Source organism: Acomys russatus, chromosome 5, assembly GCF_903995435.1.
Source record: "Acomys russatus chromosome 5, mAcoRus1.1, whole genome shotgun sequence".
In the NCBI taxonomy this organism is placed as follows: Eukaryota; Metazoa; Chordata; class Mammalia; order Rodentia; family Muridae; genus Acomys; species Acomys russatus.
The window spans coordinates 21,175,273-21,193,074 of record NC_067141.1 but is presented as its reverse complement, the minus strand read 5'-3'; the positions used below and the strand labels follow the sequence as shown (position 1 = coordinate 21,193,074).

Below are 17,802 nucleotides of genomic sequence, written 5' to 3'. Positions count from 1 at the left end.
TGAGCCAGGACGAAGAACAACTTAGAAGAGGCCACTGGCCCTGTGCTCAGTGGGGCCAGAAGCAGGAACCGTGATGCTTGGTGTGTTTTTGACATACTTAAACAATTCCAGGAGATTCTAACATGTTGGAAACACAGCATATGCCCCACATGCGGGCTCTGGGCTGTCCCGCCAGCCAGACACACCCACACAATGTGCACCCTGCTCAGTCACCACCCTCCTGCATGCACGCTCATTCATGTGCCAAGGCAACTCCGCCCACGGCTGCAGCCACTGCATCTGCTTGGCAAACACCAAAGAAACAACTGACTGTGGAGATTAAAGGTGGGTCCCCAGTCTTCACAGAGAGCAAGACTACCACAGGCCTAAAGACAAGAGACTGGACCAAAGGCAAAAGATGAATAGTGTGGGGGTTACAGAGAAAGGCTCCCCGGCAGGAGAGGAGTGTGGCTTCTCATGGCAGCACCCCAGGGACATGTCTGGAAACAGCACCAGTTCTGAAGGGGAGCAAAGCCGCTGCCGTCTTCAGTCAGGCTCGGAGTCAGGGTCTGAGGAGAGCTGCCCCTCCATGGTCTCACACATCGCATCTTGCAGAGATGTGAGGTGGCCGCGGGGACTCATTCCCATGGGTTGGATGACCCTGTGCCTGCAGGGAAAGCACAGTGCGGTTGAGGAGGGGACCAAGTGTGCAGGGCAGGGGACCTTGCTCCTCCTCAGCTGCTACTTGGACTAATCGCCCAGATCCGAACCACCAGCCAGTTAGCTCTGAGATGTTAGGCAGTCCTTCCTTTACGTTCTTGCCCTCGTTTTCAACATCTAGAGACAGCGCTCTATGCTGACTATGCCATCTTTCCTTTCTGGAGAGGCACCTCCAGGCAAATTATCTCAAATGCCTAACGCAGCCTCTCCAGGATCCTAAGCATTCCCGTGTCTCCCAGCGACGAGCCTTCCCACAGCACACACCTGGAGAGCTTGTCAAACATGCTGACTAGCTTCATGGCCTCATGTTCCTTCTGCTCCTCTGTCATGCCTTCCATAGGATTGGGCGGCTTCTCCTCTACCCTTCCAGTCACAGGGTTGATGCTACGTCCGAGGAACAGGGAAATGGGTTAGTGATGCTACAGGAAAAGTGGGGCTTCATGGAGCATGTGGTCCCCGTCTTTGTACTTAGGGCTGGGTTACCCACCATCTTAGTTTTGGTGGTGGTGGGACTTCAGAAGGGAGATCCCCCTGGTTCCCAGAGGGCTCACTTGCTGGGCCTCAGGACACTCAGGACACAAGGGCCTGATTTTAGGTCTTACCGATTCCTCATCCTGTCCTGTGTCCTACTGGTTCTGGTTGGGGGATGGAGGGGGTAAAACGGGGTATATATATATATATATATATATATATATATATGGGAACCCATGTGTATATTTGAGGCACATACCTGGCCTTAGCTTCCCTGTACTCCTCTGTGTCGGTGTCCTCGTCCTCCGAGTACTGGCCCTCGGGCCGGCCCCCAGCCATCAGGCCCCTGGCAGCCAGCAGGCCAGCGGCATTCCCGTAGCCTGTGTACTTGATGAATCGGGGCACTGGAGACCAGGGCAAGAGGTCAGTGGATGGCTATGGCTGAGGCAGGGGAGGCCTGGGGCTTGGGCTCTCCCAAAACTCACCACTCTCAGAGCATAGGACAAAGAGGAACTCAGCAGCTACCCTCTTCACATCTGTATCCAGGTGCGTCATGAGGCGGACGAGCTTGTTTCGCAGCAGGTCCCCCACCTCAGGCCGAGTCCTCACATCCCTCAGAGGGGGCAGGACCTGGGGAGGCAGCTGACTCTAAGCGTTGGCTCGGAGCAGCCAGGGGCCTATAAAGGATCCAGCCTGTGTTCCCCGGCTCTGTCTCCTTTCCCACGTACCTGGGCTTTCAGGAACTTCCTGGCAGGACGGTGCATGCGGGCACATTCCGTCAACACACTCAGCACAGGTGCCACACACTCCTTCAGCTTGTGGGTCTGCAAAAAGGCTCCTGTCAGTGTGACATGCTCCCCATGCCGGAGGGGGGCACACTGCACATGGTAGCAGATGGTTCCGACAATAGACACTTCTAAAGGGGACCATTCTGTAGTGAGTTAGCGAAGGGCCAGAGGTGTTTATTAGCTTAAAATGTATGGAAACCCTAAACCAATCATGGTGGCTCAAGCCTATAATCCCAGCACTTGGGGAGGCAGGAAGACCATAAGTTCAAGGTCATCCCTGGCTACACCAGGTCTGTGAACCCCTTAAAAAGTGATGGAAACAGGACATACTTCTGGAGGTACACACTACCCTCAGGAGACAGATTTTCTATTCAGAGTCTACCGAACAGCAAGCGGGGTACCTGTCCCACCCCTGTCTTCCCATGATCTCCCCGGAGCCCAACACCAGCAGCCACAGCAATAGGGACAGACAGTCACCCAGCTCGAAGGTACTGAGCACCCTCCTCAGAGGGCTAAATAAATCGCAATCTCTGGCTTTCATCTGTGGGAGTGCCACAAGGATGGGCGAGATCACCAGGTCCTCTGGATGTCCCATAGACAGTCATAGGAGTCAGATAAACTTGAGTTATACTCTCTTAGGATGCAGAGGGACAGCTTATACTGTCGTCTATGGCCGCCCGGGGATAAGAACATTAGGGTCACAAGCAGTAAGGACAGGCATCTGAGAACCACTTAACTGAACTACAGAGACCTAAAAGATAACATTCACCTCAGCAGGCCCTGAGAAGCTTGCTTTTCTTTGTTCATCGTCATTGTCGTCGTCATCATCATCATCATCAACGGGCGGCTCACACATAGGGTGTTTCACAAGCTTCTAAGAGGGCCTGAGTGGCTACCATTTGTGTGGGCCACGGAGCAATCAGAGGAATTGCCTAGAGTATTCCATCAAGCTGAGCTCTGCTTGCCAGTTCCAGTGGTGCAGAAACACTTGCCACCACAACTGGGGCCAGAGTCCCTGGGTGGGACCACGTAACAGGTCCCCTGCCTACCTGGTGCAGACGCTTCTCTAGGAAGGCGAGGAGGGCACTGATCACATCCATATTAACTCCCATAAACTCTAAGGATCCTTCACGGAGCTCCAGGGCGAGAAGGACATCCAGACATTTGAGGGGCAGGTTCCCCAGGAGATTCACCGTGTGCCTGGGGACAGACAGACAAAGGCCTTTGACAGAGTGACTCTAGCACAGATGCAATCCCTGGCTCTTCTCCTGGGGTACACATGATATGGAGGCCTGGAGGACACTCTGCCCCATTTTGTCTCAGCCGGATGCCAAGAAATCTCTGGAAACCAAGATCTTCAGCTGAGGCACTTGTTGGTTCTTACCCTCAGGATCAAGGGAGCATGCTGCCGAGCAATGCCATGGCCACCACTGTCTCTGCCTAAGGCCCTGTCTCTCAGTTCACAGCTCTTCTCTTAGGGTCTCCCACTCGAATGCCGTCCTCTAGGGTGGGGGCCTGGGCTCCCAGGAGATTCTGACTCTTGGCTAGGGTTGAGGACTACTGCACCCTTGCCTGAGCACTCTCCCCATCCCCAGCACAGGAAGTTCTGTCCCTCACCCATGGAACTCCTCTGTGTGGTCTCCAGCAGCGGCAACCATCACACAGTGCCGAAGAAGGGTCCCCAGGTCCCGGTAAAGGGCAGCATCTTCCTAACAAAAGGCAGAAAAGGGGTTCCTGTAAGAAGGAATCCAGGGCCAGGTGGCGCTGCTCACTAGGCTCTGTCTACAGAGCACTTGATGTTGTCCACCTGAAGCATTGTGGCGACCACTCCCCGCCAACCCTATGCACAACACAGCTCAGAAACCCCAAGTTCCCTGCCTAGACTGTCCTCTTGTCCTTGCCATATCTGACACCCGGGGAACTTAAGGTACAAAGGGAGGCAAAACCAGAAAGTGTCCCGGCTGGGCTGAGTCCCACCATGGACTTCAGGCTACAACTTACCTCATCCACCTCCCTCTTGACAGAGTCAAAGGTTATGTTAAAGAGCACTTTGAGGATCTCCATGGCCCGCGCAGTCTCTTGGGCCGGAAGCATCACTGGGGGGCTTTCTTTGGGGGCCACGCCCAGTGTCAGTTCTAGTGCATCCGTCAGCAGGCGCACACCTTGTAGCTCCTGAAACAGTTGCTGGCGCACATCGGTGCAAAGGGCTGTTAGCAGGAAGAGGAGCCTCAGGTCGAAGAACTGGACTTCGTGGGGATAACTCCTTTCGCGGTACAGTCCCACACGCTCCGCCAGCCTCACCACCAGGCGAGCCTCTGCGGCTAGCATCTGTGCCGTAGGACTGCTGAGCACGAGATTGCACAGGCATTTGAGAGACTCCAGTAGGGTCTCCATGTCTGGGGGCTGTGGGATGGGCTCCTCTGACACGTTAATGTCAGCATAGCAGGCTAGTGCCTGTAAACTCTGGCGGCTGGCAAACGAGTCCAGGCAGCAGCGGTCTCGGGATAGGATTCGGATAGTTTGCAGCCAGGTGACACTGTGTTTTGGTGGCAATCCCTGCTCCAGTACGGAGATGAGCAGCTTTGCGAGTCTCTGTGGGGAGGGATAAAAAGTGGTCGCACCAGGCCGTCTTCTTGGGGCAGCCCGTGCCTGCCCTAGGAACCCCTTGGGCGGGGACACCTACCTTCCTGTCTTCTTGTTGGGCGTCCGCGAAGGTAAAGCTCTGGGAGTGCTGCAGGGAGACCCAGGAGGCTCAGGTCCACACGCAGGTAGGACCTGTACTCCTCGAGTCAGGTCTGCTTCTACCTCAGAGACAGCAACCGCCTCTCTGAACATAAGGCAAGGCCCACCCTCGCCTTCCATATACCTGCCCCACCACAGCCCATCGCAGCAACACCCGATGCCCAGCCCACCACCGCCCACCGCCGCGCTCCCCGCCACACTCGCACGCACACCCAGCTGAGTTGCGCGCACACTGCTGCTTCCTCTTTCTATGAAATTCCCTCGGCATCTGGATGCCTCTCACCTCCCGGTTGAACGACCGCAGAGCTTCTGTCACCGCGTCTTCCTCTCCCGTTTCCAAGGCGTCGGCAACTGCCCGGGGCTCCATGGCCCCTGGCACCGGGTGCTAGAAGGCTTGGGCCGGGCACACGCAATCGGCCAACGCCGCGGGCTCCGCCCAGGTCCGGAAGCCCAGCGTCCAGGCGTGAGGGATGCCGGGAGCTCTGCTGAGCCCAAAGGGTGTGTACAGACGCGGGGCGGGCCTCTGGTTTAAGGTGGAGCAACCCTGTCCTGGGCGCTGAGCTGCTTTTGTTGGAGCGGCGTTGGGAGCGTCCCCCTTTTGTGCCCTCCTCTCTAGCGGGAGTTCCTGACTGGTGAAGGGGGCGGCTTGGCCCGGGCATGGACCGCCCTCCTTACACGCGTGATAAAGAAGGGAGCCCTGTCTCCTGACCACTTAGGTCCAAACCTTGGAGCTCATATTCCATAGAGAAGATGGAAAGACAAGTGCAACAACTCGGGCGGTCAAAATAATATGGTCAGCCGGGCATAGTGGCTCACGCTTTAAAAAAAAAAAAAAAAAAAAAAAATCCCAGCTGTCAGATCTGAGGTCTAGGCTAGCCAGAGATACCTAGTGAGGCCGATCTCAAAAGAAACAAAGACCAAATCACCAAAATAAAATGGTTATCAAAAGAAAAAGAAAGTTGCAGAGTGTATGAGAAGGATCGGAGAGAAGGAAGTGGAAAACCCCAGCGAAAAAGCCACTCCCGCGGGGGGTGGGGGTGGGGGGGACGGAAGGGCGGCCTTGCCGCGTGTCAGGTGTTAGAAGCGTACGCGTTCTGGGTAGTAGGGACACAGGTGCTCACGCCACGTAGTTGAAGGCAGACTCGGTGAACGTGCACCCCACCCCCACAGTGACACACACAAGCACTGCTCCGGTGGATAATTTGTCACCCGCTGAGCTAGCCGGCGGCGCTTGTCCCTACTCTGTGCCCTACTGGCGTCTCCTTCGCCAGTCTTCTGTTCTGTCTGTCCTCCCTATCCTGTAGTTCTTACACCTAGACATTGGCAGCGCCCTAGGCGCCCGGCTGCTTTACTGAGCCAGTTCCTAGTTTGGACTCCAGGTTTATGCCTGAGTTCATGCTCCTGGTTAACACCCACATCTCGGGACTAATATTGCTGACCAGTCCGTGGGCCCGAATGCTGGCGGCCGGCCCTTCCCTTATTTACATTCCAGAGAACAACTACAGTTCTGCTTCTTTCGCTCCAGGTCCTTCTCCCGGAAGTTATTAGACCCGAGGCGGAACCGGAAAAGCCTTCCAGGTACTGGTGCCACGTCCGTCGTTGTTCTGCGGAGTCCCGGAGTGGCGGACCTTGGGAGGCACGATGGCAGATTGGACTCGTGGTGAGCGCATCCGAAGGTAGTAGGAATAGGAAGGAGGCGAGGGCCGGAGCCGGAGCCATCGCTCAGTTCTCGGTGGAGGGACCTGCATGGGGTGGCGCTTACGTATTCCAGGAAAAACAGGGTTACACTACGCTTGGCATGGCGTCAGTTTTGTGTGTGGTTGATGTCCCGAGCTGGAAGCGGAGGGTCCAAACAGGGTTTTACGAATGAGGGGCCTGCGTGCCTCGGTTCACCTCCCGGTGCCTGTGTTCAGTATACCAGGTGTGATACTGATGCTTGGGCCATACTAATGGCTATGCATTGGTTGGCAGGATACGTCCATCCTTTCTTTTAGGGTCTGGTCGCACCAGTTTGCTGGTGCTGCTAGCCTCCTTCACGTGAAGTGGGTCGCTAGCTTTTATGCTTCAGACCGCTGCCAGTCACACTTAGGTGATTCGGAACCACGGACCGTGACAGAAATCCTTCAAGTCTACTCTTAGCGCTTTGGGTTTCCAGAGGTCCTGTGTGGGTTGCACAGGTAGGGCTACAATAGTTTGTGCGGTAAAAGGCCTTCTTCACCCTTTTTCTGAACCTGATTCCCAAGTCATCCCCACACAGCCTTCCTGTCACCTGCTTGGCTGTTCTGTCTTTCCTATGCTCCTACCAGAATACAACAGGGTAGGGTAGATTGAGGCTGCGGGTTCCCCTGCCTGTCCTTGCCTAGGCACACACACAGGTGCTCACATGCCTGACGTGTCCTCCTGTTGGACCACCTGTTGGTCCACTTGTTGGAACCTCAGGGTGGGACCTGCTAAGTTGGCAGACGTATGTATATAGGTGGAATTTTCCTAGATGTTCTCACTAGGCCAGACTCCACCGGAGTGAGGGGGTAGGGGCCACCTTCATGAGTGAATGCTATCCTTCAGCCTCTGTCTCTTACAGCTCAGAGCTCTGGTGCTGTGGAGGAGATTCTAGACCGAGAGAACAAGTGGATGGCCGACAACCTGGCCTCCAAGGTTACCAGGCTCAAATCGGTCAGTGGTGACCCCGTTCCCTTCCGTGTGGTGCCTTGGTGAGTGGGGCTGAGAGGTTAGGAAGGAGGCCGTGTGTTGTCCGTGGGGATGATGACTCAAGTGATACCCCCAGGTAACACCTTGACCTTTTTAGCTTTATCTGGTGATAGGTACCTAGCAGAGTCGGGATAAAGTCTGGCCACCCTGAAGGGAAGATGGGTGGCTGTGTTCTATGTCCTTGCTTGACTCTGCCCTCTCTCTATCCCAACCAGCTGGCCTTGGACATCGACAGGGACACAGAAGACCAGAACCAGTACCTGGATGGCATGGTAAGTATATAGGTGTATGTCTGCTCTGCGGTCCCTACCCTTCAGTGCTGGTGTGGTGGGGGTGGGGCGCCAAGGGTTCCTTCTCTACGTGATCCTGTTGGGTCCCCTTCTGCAGGACTCGGATTTCACGAGCGTGACTGGCCTACTCACGGGGAGTGTGAAGCGCTTTTCCACAGTGGCGCGGTCTGGGCGAGACAACCGGAAGCTTCTGTGTGGTATGGCCGTGGTCTTGATTGTGGCCTTCTTCGTCCTCTCCTATCTCTTGTCGAGGACAAGGACGTGAGCCAATGGTGCCAGAGGGCAGCCAGGCTTTTCTACACCGGCTCTCCTGGTTTCCCCCCCCAAAGGACATGACTACAACAACAACAAAAAAAATCGTCCTTTGAAGATATCATCATGGGTCATTCATCTTCCTAAGTCGGGACAACTGCAGCTGCCTTTGTCATAACGAGCTCGTTGTTGGCTTGTCCTGTGTATGAAGGAAGAAGAAAAAGGCAAAACCCAACCCTGCTCCCTGGTGCTAAAGACACTGGCAGAGCCAAAGCCACGTTAAGAATCTAAGCAAAGCGTCTGTGAGTCCCGAATGCACCCACTGTGGCCACCAGCCACACTCCTCAGAAGCCGAAGTCTTAAGGGTCTCCTGTCTTGCCCTAACATGGCTGTGCCTGGTTTAGACCGTTATCTGTGTTCTTGAAGAATCTGGAGCTGACACCAAAAGGGGATATGGTCATGAGTCCTCTTCAAATGACGGTCATCCTGACTCCAGGCTGAGGCTGCTAGTCCAGAGTGGGCCTGTGCAGGCCGAGAGTCAAGGCTGTACCCACCAGTCGCTGGCTGAAGTCAGACCCCAGGAAGAGGCAAAGCTGTGGATAGAGGAGTGGGCGGCGGCCCTTATTAGAGGCACTGGACTAAGATCCTTGTGGGCCGCAAGACTATGTGTCCAGGGGCAGAGATGGATGTCCTTGGGACTAAGAATCATCCCCCAGGCTGACAGACTGAGAACAGTGCAGTGTGATTTTTTTCAGAGCCAGGTGGTATCGGAGGGATCTCTGCCGGGGGGGTCCTTATGAGGCTGGAGGCCGCCTATGAAAGCATTTGTGTAGCAGGAACTTTTGATCTTGCTCTGAACCTTGCCCTACCCTGCACAGCCAGTCTCTCTCAGTGTGGGAGAGATTGAGCCATCTTCTCGTTGCATAACTCCACCTACCTGCCCACCCTTCCCGCCCTCCTTCCCTCCTTGGCCAGTCCCATTTGCACACAATCTGACTCATGGAGCTGATTGGGACAACAGTTTATGAGGGCCTAGCACTTTTTGTCTTCACATAAAATGTCTTTAAGAAACTACGACGTTCTGTGCTTGTCTCTGACCTTACTCATGTCTGTGCCCTCGTCTCACCCTCTCCCTGAACTGGCTCACTGTCCACCCATGTGGCCATATCCTGAGGTCCATCTGTTCAGAACCCCTCTGAGTTCCAAGTTAAGCCAGATTTTGCCATATCCTGGCCTCTTCGTGACTGTTGCAGTGCCCTGCTATAGCACTAGGCACCCTCCCCTTTTATCTTTACAGAGCAGCTTTTCTCTGAACACATTGACCTTAGGCTCATTTGGCCCTTCCAGTGTATCTGCCTGAGCCCCAAACCTGGAGGAAGAGGAGGAGGAGGAGGAGGAGGAGGAGGAGGAGGAGGAGAGAGGGCCAGCCTTTGTTTTGACTTCCCGCCCCTACCAGGTACAGCACAGGCCCACCCTGCCTGTTCTGTAGCTTTGCTGTTTGCCCCACGCACTGCCAGCCAGGCTCATCTACCTTGTGCCTCAGTCTTGTCTTCCAGCGTGTGTGCACCAGGACTTTGCCTTTGCCCTCTGCTTGTCACCAGGCACGGTACCGGGTGCCCGCATCCTTCTTCCGCCAGGACCCACAGCAGGTGTTTCATGTTTCTGCTTTGTCTCCCTGGAACCGTGTACTGCTGACTTACTTTCCGGGTTGATAAGCCCCAGGGTATTTTGCTGTTTTGTTTTTGTGAGATAGTGGTTTGCCGTACTTCCCAGGATGCTCTTAAACTCTGGCTGGTCTCCTACAGATGTTCCTCTGGCCTTAGCCTCCTGAAGGATGGCACTGCAGGCATGTGCACTCGCATCTGGCTTCCTGAGACACTTGGAATAGCCAGCGCCTGCTCATCTTGCTGGTGCAGACTAAGGTGTAAATTTCTGCATTTGGGGTTACTTCCGGTGCAGCAGTGTCATCCTTCTCTGAGATGTCCCCTGCCTCCCCCCATCATGGCTAGCTTTCTCCTCGGGTCTTTGCCCTGCTCCACCAATCTCCGTGGCTGTTTGTAGTTCTCCATGTCCTTTAGGGAATCACGGTTGTAGCTCTTGTCACATTTAGCTATTGTTTCTTGCATGAATCATGTGGAGGGAGATACTAACTCCCCAGCCACTGGGTCAGAGCAACTTTCTGAAGGTCGTGACCGGACTGTCCAACTCAGGCCTATACCCCTGGCACTTCCCCTAATGCGTGGGTGGATCCTGAACACCAGCAAGCCATAAGACGCTTTGGTGCCCAGTGAGGGACTGAGAGCCAGTGACCAGGCTTATCCTACAGTGCAAGGCTTCTTGCTTAATGTCTTGGGAGTCAGTGTAGGCCTTGTCTTTGTTTCTCAGGAACTTGAGTTATTTTGAGCCAACCCTAGTCTTGGTGGCCTTGGGCACTGAAGTCTACCCTTGCCTATCATCCAGGGACGCCTTATCGCCCTGGCTTTGGGCAGGGCAGCCACAGACCCACCTACTTTCTTCTGTGTGGCCCCTCACTGCCAATCTGACGGTAGGATGGTGATAGCATTCCCACCTAAGGGCTGAGGGAGTAAATGCAAGGAGGCTGGGACACATGGGTCCCCCAGGTGTGTTGGGTAAGGACACTTGTTTTGCGCTGACCTGCTACAAAGTTGAGGTGATATTGCATCTCTGTTTCTTGAAGCTGGGCCTGGGCCCCCCGAGAACCTCTGCAGACACCATCCTCAGGGCCCAGCTGAGATGCCACAGCTTTCTTGCACACATTCTCCTACTGGCTGTGGATGGAAACAAGCTCCACTAAGGTTTGCACTGAATAACAGTAAGGGGGTGGTATGGTTATGTTGTTCCTGTGGCTAGAATTTGCGGCAGCACAGTGAAAATGGCCATGCCCAGGTCTTCCAGGCAGGTTAGTGGGAGTCGTACCCGACCCCCCCTCCCCTGTGGAAACCTGAAGGCCAGTGTGCTGACCTGAGGTGTGCCAGATGGTTGCGTAAGCTTCTTCATAACAGATACACACACACACACAGGGCATCCGCCAGTCAGCACCTTTGTGGTACCCCATGATCAAGGTGCTCTGCACCTCTCTCTCTCAGCCTGCGTGTAGAGGGGAGAACCTAGGAAGGGGAGCTCAGATGTCGGGTGGAACTCTGAGCCTCCTAGCCCTTCTACTTTCTCTGCAGGAACTCCAGGCCAGGAAGCCAAGACAGGGCCCCTCTGGACAAGCTCTGTCCTTTCTCCAAGATAAACCCTTACAAATGCAATCTGTGGTTTATTAAATAATTTGGACATGGCAGGAAACAAGATTAACAAACAGGAGCTAGCACAGGAAAAAAATAATAATAACTTGTCAAAACCATCCAAACTAGTGTGCTCTGTGGTGCAGGGCCAGGCTGGCAGCCGACCCTTTGATGAAGTGCCCAATCCGCTGTTAGCCCAGCCATGTCTATGGGAGGATTGTGATCACAGATCGATGGGAGGAAGAGTGGGGGGGCTATTCCACGTCGACAACCAGGGGCGTCATGTAGTCAGAATGCTTGATGCCAAAGGTGACGGTGGGGGCGCAGGGCTTGTTTAAGGTCACCTAGGAGGAGGAAGAGGACTGTGAGAAGCATGCTCAGCCTGGGGGTGGGATGAGAGGCTCAGCTCTTCCTGAACTTGGGGCCAGGGTTGCCAATGCGAAGGCTGAGTTGTGCACAGTACCCCTTAACTGTTATTGGGGACAGTGGGCTGGTCTCTGGCAATGAGGCTAGAGCTCAGATTTCCCATAACTGAAAGGTTACCATCAGGGCCACTGCTGAAAATAAGGGTGCGTGGCCCCCCTTCCCCTGCCCCACTCACCCTTGCAGAGTGTAGGCCCTCCCCACACATTCCGGATCATCTCCCCTGACCCTCTTGGGACCCCTCTAGTTCCTGGACCTTTTCAGGGCTGTGGGCTCCTGGTCCTGGCTTCAGGGTCTTATCCCCTGGGGGCTCCACCCGGGCAGCCATGGTGTACTGTGGAGCCTTGAACTTGGTCACTTGAACCTCAGTCTGACGGTACGCAGCAGGACCTGGAGTCTGGAAGTTGAAGAGGGCTCAGCCAGGCTTCGCTTTCACAGGGCGTGTGGCCCCAGAAGACAGGGTTAGGTTTGGATCCTTGAGTCACCAAAGTCACTCTTAAGCTGCTTGGCAGCCATTGGGAACAACACCCCACTGTTTATGGGGTGGGGTAGGGGTGTTACTATCCATCTCAACCCCACTGTTTATGGGGTGGGGTGGGGGTGTTACTATCCATCTCAACCCCACTGTTTATGGAGTGGGGTGGGGGTGTTACTATCCATCTCAACCCCACTGTTTATGGGGTGGGGTGGGGGTGTTACTATCCATCTCAACCTCACTGTTTATGGGGTGGGGTGGGGGTGTTACTATCCATCTCAATCTCACTGTTTGTGGGGTGGGGTGGGGGTGTTACTATCCATCTCAATCTCACTGTGGTAGTGGCATTCCCAATGTCCTCGCCTCTGGGGCTGTGTGCTAGGTCCTTTCCCTTGTGGGGACACTCTCCTCTTGGTCTTGAGGGCAGAGGCCAGGGGCTGGTGATGTCAACAAATTTCTATAGTGTGCTACCGGGTATTGTGTGCGTACTCCAGGGCCTTTGAACTAGCTGTTAATACAAGCAGGCATTTCTTCCCCTAAGAGGCTCATGGCTTCCCTCCCTTCTTCTTGGCTTCCATAGCCTCTATCTAAAATTACTGTTTGTCTTCCAGGCAGGACCCCACAAACAGTTTAGCTCGTTCTCAGTGTCACCACATAGCCCAAGTTGGTCTCCCAGCCCCTCCCCACTACTGAATATAGCCCGAGCATGTGGCAGGCACCCAAGGGGTGAAGGACACCTAAGAACTTCAACAGGGCCATTGTGGGCTGGGGGAAAGAGGGTCAGAAAGGTCGTTGGGGTCAGGCTTTGACCTCAGCTGGGGTGACCCTTGCCTTATGCAGGTCGTCGCTGAAGCTGCCCAGCTTGCTGCGGCCCTTGATGGAGAAGGAGGGCTGAGAGACCTTGCCCACCGTGTGTGGCCCCATCACCACAGGCAGCATGTATGCAGCAGGGCCTGCAGGGGATGGGGAGCCTCAGGCTGGGACGGGCTACTACCTCCTGTCTTGGATACCCTCCACCTTTTGATGGCTACCCCTTCTCCACCCCTGCTGGGACCCTTAACTCCATTCTAAGAGTTGACTGGGGCCCCCGCAGCAGACCTGGAGTGCTGTCTACTCGGAAGGTCTTGGTCCGAGCAGAAATGGAATGACTGGGTGCCGAGTCGAATACATGCTTGGTAGATTTCTCTGGAAAGTAATCGCCTGGAGAGGAGGGAGGGTGTGCAGGAACAAGAAGCATCTGGGGTTCCCCAACCACCCCCAACACCTGAGTGCCCACGAAGGATGTCCCAAACAGTTAAGACAGGGCTTCCGGGCCTCAGCACTGTAGGTGAACAGATTTGGTCAGGTTTGTCCTCAGTAGAAAATACTGGTCCCAGGGCTGTTTTCAAGCAGTGAGCTTGAGATCTGGTGTGGGCTGTGTCCCTGGACTCCTGGTGCAGGAGGACTGGTGGGTTTCAGGCCTGATGGCATCCCCAGAGCAGAAGGAATGAGGCTCTCTGGCTTTCACATAGCATCATCAGGGCCTGGGGCCAAAGGCAGCGGGGGTTGGGGGTGGGGGGTAGGGGTGGGTGGGGGCGTGGAGGGGTGGGAGAATGGGGGGGGGGGGTGGAGCGGGGGAGGGTTAGGTCACTTACCCGGGCCGGGGGTCAGCATGGTCTTGGTACGGTAGCGCCCCAGGATGGAGTAGGCAGGGCCAAGGTCCTTGCCAGTCCTCAATATCTTGGGGTTCACACTGTAGCGGGGCCCTGGGGAACAATTCTCCGCCAAGAGCATGGGAGCCCCACGGAAGCTGTAGGCCGGTGCTCGAAGTTTGGTGGGTGTGTGCTTCACAAAGCCTGTGGGCACAGGGGCTCAGGGCTGCTGGAGCGAGACATCCTTCTCTCCGCTGGGAGTCAAGGATTAAGCCCTGACCCATCCCAGGCCAAACTGGTCCTGGCTTCTTCCCCTGTCCCCAATAATCCCCAGGACCTTGGGAAATCTTACCAGTAGTGGGTGGAATCAGGTACTTGGGTCCAGGACTGCTGTAGAGGGCCATGATGGGCCCCCGGGGGCGATGGGGCCTCCAGGCGCCTACCCATACCTCCTCTGCCATGGCTGGCTCTGTCCACGGACAAGAGGGTGACCAGGTGCTGGGATGCCCTGTTGCATCTTATTCTTGGCCCTCATGTTCCCATCCCGGGTTCTGCTGATACTGCATCTTGCAGGCCCAGTCCTTGCCCAATGGGAGTCTTGAGCAGTGACAAGCAGAGGCCTCCTCATTTGGTGTGGTGAGCTCACCCCTACCCAGCTCCAAGATATGGGTGGGTGTCATGCCTTCAGGACAGGCCCAGGGGAGCTACCCACTCTGTCCCTGTACTGACTATTATCTTAGCTCTGAGGGAGCTTGGGCTGGCCAGAGAACCCTGGGTGCAACTTTGCAAAGAGCTGGCCCGCAATGGTCCAGAGCTTCTTGGCTGAGCTTTGTCATGGGCCAGAGGGGAGTAATTGGGAGGCCTCACCTCCTCCGTGCAGGAATAGGCCTAGAGTAGCTTGGGACCCAGCCTCCTCACCGGTGGCCTGTCCCCCTGGCGTCTGTGCCAGGCAGATCCCTAAAAAGGAGCATGGAGAGAAAGCTTCCCTTTCTCCCCCACTTTTGAGAATTGGGGAGGGGTCCCTGTCCCTGAGCTCTAGAATGTGGCTCTGTCCCACAAGGAATTCTAGATTACAGTGTGTGTGATGGAGACAATGGCCTCTACCCAAGGCCTCTCTTCAGAGCTTACACTTTCCAGACACCCTGTCTTCAGAGAACCAACCTTCTCTGGGGAACCCACACCCTCTCTTGGGGATACCAACATCTCCAGGGACTGCATGCCTCTCCAGAAACTTCTACCTCTTTATGAACTCAACTCTCTAAGGAGCTTCTACTCTCTCCTGAGGGAACTCTTCTGTTCCAGAGACCATCCCACCTCTCCAGGGACCCCCTTACTCTCCAGGTTATTTTTAACCCTTTGTGGTGGCTGGGACAGATGCAGATCTAGTGTGGTGTGGTTTCTCTTTAGCTTTGGCCCACTAGAAGCCACTGATTTGGGGACACTGGAGGATAGGGGTATTCTGGCTAGGAGATCTTGGAGTGTGGGGTTGGGTTGGAGGCTGTGTTGATGCGTGGGGGCGGGGGCATACCTAGACAGGTTGCTTTCTCCCTAGACCTCCTCAGACACCGCTGTCCTTTCAGCTTCCCTGCTGGCAAAGCCCACCCATCAGCACCCTGGGTGGCTTTGTGAGCCTCAGGGCTTCCCTTCTTGGCCTTTATAAGGTTCCTCTTAAGGGTCTGGCTCAGGTTGGGCTCTCTTTCTAGGAGTGATTTTTGGGAATGGGAGGTTCTTCGCAAAGCTCCCAGTCCCTATGCACCAGCTGCCTGCACTTTTGCTTTATTTATTTTTTATTTAGGCACAGCCCCTGTGAGGAATCACCAGCCTCCGAGCGCTCTGCCTAGCCAGCGTTTCTGGGTTCAGTTCCTCCATCCTGCCACAGGACACCCCGTCCCTCCTGGACCCCTCCCTATCCACACGGGGTCCTGAGGCTGCTCCCACGCATTGCTTCTGGAAAGTGACCCTGCATATGAGCCTGTAGCTTTGGTGTATCCCTCAGGGTGTCCTTGATAGGATTTTTTTTTGTGTGTGTGTGTGTCCCTGGGTTGCAGGGGGAGAGAGAGAGAGAGAGAGAGAGAGAGAGAGAGAGAGAGAGAGAGAGAGAGAGAGAGAGAGAGAGCCAGTGCCTGGGCTGCAGGAGGCTTTATTGATTTAACAGTTCGAGGGTGAATTTACTCTTGAGGAAGCAGTGGTCTTTAGCACACCCGTGGCTGCTTGTATGGCTGGTCCCGTTGTTCATGGAAATTGAGCCATGGTTCAGGCCTGCTTATGTGTCCTCTGTATTGTCTAGGACTTGTACCTGAAAGAGAAATGTGTGTGAGGACCTGGAGAGCCGGTAAGCAACAACCAGAGCTTCCAGCCCCAGAGGCAGATGGGGCATTGCATACCAGTGGGGGTAGACAGGTTCCAGAACACTGCACTCTACCCCTCCCAGCACCCCGGGGAGGGGCTGCGTGCACATGTCCTGCCTATGTGGAACATGGTCCTTGGGGTGGGGGAAGTAGGACCTAGAGACTCTGGAAGTCTCTCTGGGAGGTCTCCACCTCAGCTTGCTGCTGTAGATCTAGGGATGGGGAGGGTTGCTGAGCAGGTACCACGCATGGGCAGGTCTTGGGAGGCCCACAGACATTTGGGTGATGGAGGTCCCAGCCCAGTTACCAGCAGCTTGACCAGTTGCTCCTTATGTTGAGGCTTCAGTTTATCGATGCAGGATTTGAGGTCTCCCAGTGCTTCTTTGGCCATGTCATTGACATCGTACTTGCCCAGGGGTCCTTCGTAGAGCTCTTCTGGAGTTCCCACCAGCAGCGTTTGCAGGAACTCCATGAAGAACTCATTGTCGTCCTCTGATGTATATGTCAGGCCTGTATTGCAAGAGGGTTATCCTGTTAAGGGGAGGGACTTGGTCTCTTCCCTGTCCCACATCTTTCTGTCCCACCCAGGCCAACTGCCTGCAGATCCCTTTCCCATCAGCACCAGTGGGAGCTGCTGTGGTTTCCCATCTGAGTTCCTGACCTCACCACAGAAGAAACTGCAGACCTTCCCCTCCCACCCCCGCCCCCCATGCCACTTCCCCACACCTGTCCCAGTCAGGGTGGCTTGGGCTGGGATTGGGATCCACAAATTCCCTTGCACTTGGGGGGGGGTAGGGTCTTTGACACAGGTAGGCATTGTCCATCTGACCTCAGGATTTCAGTCTCTTGGGGCCTCTTACCTTCTGAAAGTGCTAGAAGTAAGGCCTAGACTTACCACAGATGCAGAGCAGGGTCAGAGACCCCAGCAGAAGAGCACCGCTCCCCTTCATGGCGACAGTCACAAGAACTGCTTGGGGGATACTAGGCTTTTATGCTTTAGAAGGTGGCACCTTGCCCAGGGGCGGGGCATACCTATCAGGACCTGGCAGGACAACTGGGCCGAGCATGTCCCTGTGTTCCACCAGGTGCCAAGAAGTGCCAGCCTTGAGTGGATCATAAGGGGGCTGTTGGCAAATAAGTCGGGGTGAGTGGAATCAGTCCCAAAGCCGGGTGAACCTAGTGCTAGAGAGCTACCAGAGAGGTGAGCCAAAGGTCATGCGTGGCCTCTACCGTGCAGCGACAGCTTCTGGGAAGGGTCTACATCAACCTTTGGAGTTCGGACCCCACCTCTGCTTAATGAGTTGCCTGGTCCTCATCTGCATTCAGGCTGAGTCCACTCAACTACTACAGGCGGGAGAGGAGCCTGGGCACATATCAGAGGGGTGGGGGCTTCCTAGGGTTGGGGACCCAGGGTCACAGGTGGTCTGAAGTCGGAGGCAGTATCCAAGTGAGATAGGGTGGCCCCGAGAAGAGTTGCAGTTTCCCACCTCTCTCCTATCCTCTGCTGCCACCTGGTGGTATGATGGCCTCTCCTACGTGGTGCCCGTTGCAGATGAGCTCAGACCCGGGAGGCCCCTTCTTCAACTCTATCAGAGGGAGCCCCATCATATCATGTCTGAAAAGGGCATCATGGTGCCCTTCAGTATCCTACCATTTGCTTGATTATACTTAGCCTTGTGTATGCTCTGGGGGCTTTGACACGTGACATAACCCCCAGAGCTTT

The 17,802-nt window shown here is 55.2% G+C and overlaps 4 protein-coding genes across 7 annotated transcripts; 1 reads left to right on the top strand and 3 right to left on the bottom strand.

Moving 5' to 3' along the window:
- Positions 1-382: 382 nt before the first annotated feature.
- On the bottom strand, positions 383-5,067 carry Ric8a (RIC8 guanine nucleotide exchange factor A). Its single transcript, XM_051145581.1, has 10 exons — positions 4,984-5,067; positions 4,642-4,689; positions 3,960-4,550; positions 3,576-3,667; positions 3,008-3,158; positions 1,899-1,994; positions 1,656-1,800; positions 1,430-1,574; positions 964-1,083; positions 383-646 (listed from the first exon to the last, which is right to left on the bottom strand). Exons 1-10 carry the CDS (start codon positions 5,065-5,067, stop codon positions 526-528), a joined length of 1,593 nt encoding a protein of 530 aa, XP_051001538.1. The 3' UTR covers positions 383-525.
- On the top strand, positions 5,062-8,028 carry Bet1l (Bet1 golgi vesicular membrane trafficking protein like). Of its 4 annotated transcripts, XM_051145582.1 has the most exons (5): positions 5,062-5,198; positions 6,226-6,360; positions 7,282-7,373; positions 7,625-7,681; positions 7,797-8,028. In XM_051145582.1, exons 2-5 carry the CDS (start codon positions 6,342-6,344, stop codon positions 7,962-7,964), a joined length of 336 nt encoding a protein of 111 aa, XP_051001539.1. In that variant the 5' UTR covers positions 5,062-5,198; positions 6,226-6,341; the 3' UTR covers positions 7,965-8,028. The 4 variants fall into 4 exon arrangements, 1 of the variants encoding a protein (XP_051001539.1); XR_007830624.1 differs by lacking the exon at positions 7,797-8,028 and having other exon boundaries at positions 7,282-7,411; positions 7,625-7,682; XR_007830625.1 differs by lacking the exons at positions 5,062-5,198; positions 7,797-8,028 and having other exon boundaries at positions 6,037-6,376; positions 7,282-7,411; positions 7,625-7,682.
- Positions 8,029-11,456: 3,428 nt separating this feature from the next.
- Odf3 (outer dense fiber of sperm tails 3) lies at positions 11,457-14,192 on the bottom strand. Its single transcript, XM_051145579.1, has 6 exons — positions 14,084-14,192; positions 13,735-13,935; positions 13,199-13,300; positions 12,932-13,053; positions 11,882-12,022; positions 11,457-11,546 (listed from the first exon to the last, which is right to left on the bottom strand). Exons 1-6 carry the CDS (start codon positions 14,190-14,192, stop codon positions 11,457-11,459), a joined length of 765 nt encoding a protein of 254 aa, XP_051001536.1.
- Positions 14,193-15,994: 1,802 nt separating this feature from the next.
- Scgb1c1 (secretoglobin family 1C member 1) lies at positions 15,995-17,101 on the bottom strand. Its single transcript, XM_051145104.1, has 3 exons — positions 16,975-17,101; positions 16,387-16,589; positions 15,995-16,027 (listed from the first exon to the last, which is right to left on the bottom strand). The coding sequence occupies exons 1-3, from the start codon at positions 17,027-17,029 to the stop codon at positions 15,995-15,997; spliced, it is 291 nt and encodes a 96-aa protein (XP_051001061.1). The 5' UTR covers positions 17,030-17,101.
- Between the last annotated feature and the right edge of the window lie 701 nt (positions 17,102-17,802).

Coding starts and splice junctions, on each gene's coding strand:
- Ric8a (XM_051145581.1), bottom strand. CDS start 5,067: ATGGAGCCCCGGGCAGTTGCCGACGCCTTGGAAACGGGAGAGGAAGAC. Junction 3,159..3,575: donor CACACAGAGGAGTTCCATGG/GTGAGGGACAGA, acceptor GTCTGTCCCCAG/GCACACGGTGAATCTCCTGG. Junction 1,995..3,007: donor TAGAGAAGCGTCTGCACCAG/GTAGGCAGGGGA, acceptor GCCTTTTTGCAG/ACCCACAAGCTGAAGGAGTG.
- Bet1l (XM_051145582.1), top strand. Junction 7,374..7,624: donor AGGTTACCAGGCTCAAATCG/GTCAGTGGTGAC, acceptor TATCCCAACCAG/CTGGCCTTGGACATCGACAG. Junction 7,682..7,796: donor ACCAGTACCTGGATGGCATG/GTAAGTATATAG, acceptor CCCCTTCTGCAG/GACTCGGATTTCACGAGCGT.
- Odf3 (XM_051145579.1), bottom strand. CDS start 14,192: ATGGCAGAGGAGGTATGGGTAGGCGCCTGGAGGCCCCATCGCCCCCGG. Junction 13,301..13,734: donor CATGCTGACCCCCGGCCCGG/GTAAGTGACCTA, acceptor CCTCCTCTCCAG/GCGATTACTTTCCAGAGAAA. Junction 11,547..11,881: donor GAGCCCACAGCCCTGAAAAG/GTCCAGGAACTA, acceptor TCCTCCTCCTAG/GTGACCTTAAACAAGCCCTG.
- Scgb1c1 (XM_051145104.1), bottom strand. CDS start 17,029: ATGAAGGGGAGCGGTGCTCTTCTGCTGGGGTCTCTGACCCTGCTCTGC. Junction 16,590..16,974: donor GACCCTGCTCTGCATCTGTG/GTAAGTCTAGGC, acceptor CTTGCAATACAG/GCCTGACATATACATCAGAG. Junction 16,028..16,386: donor AGCAACTGGTCAAGCTGCTG/GTAACTGGGCTG, acceptor TTTCTCTTTCAG/GTACAAGTCCTAGACAATAC.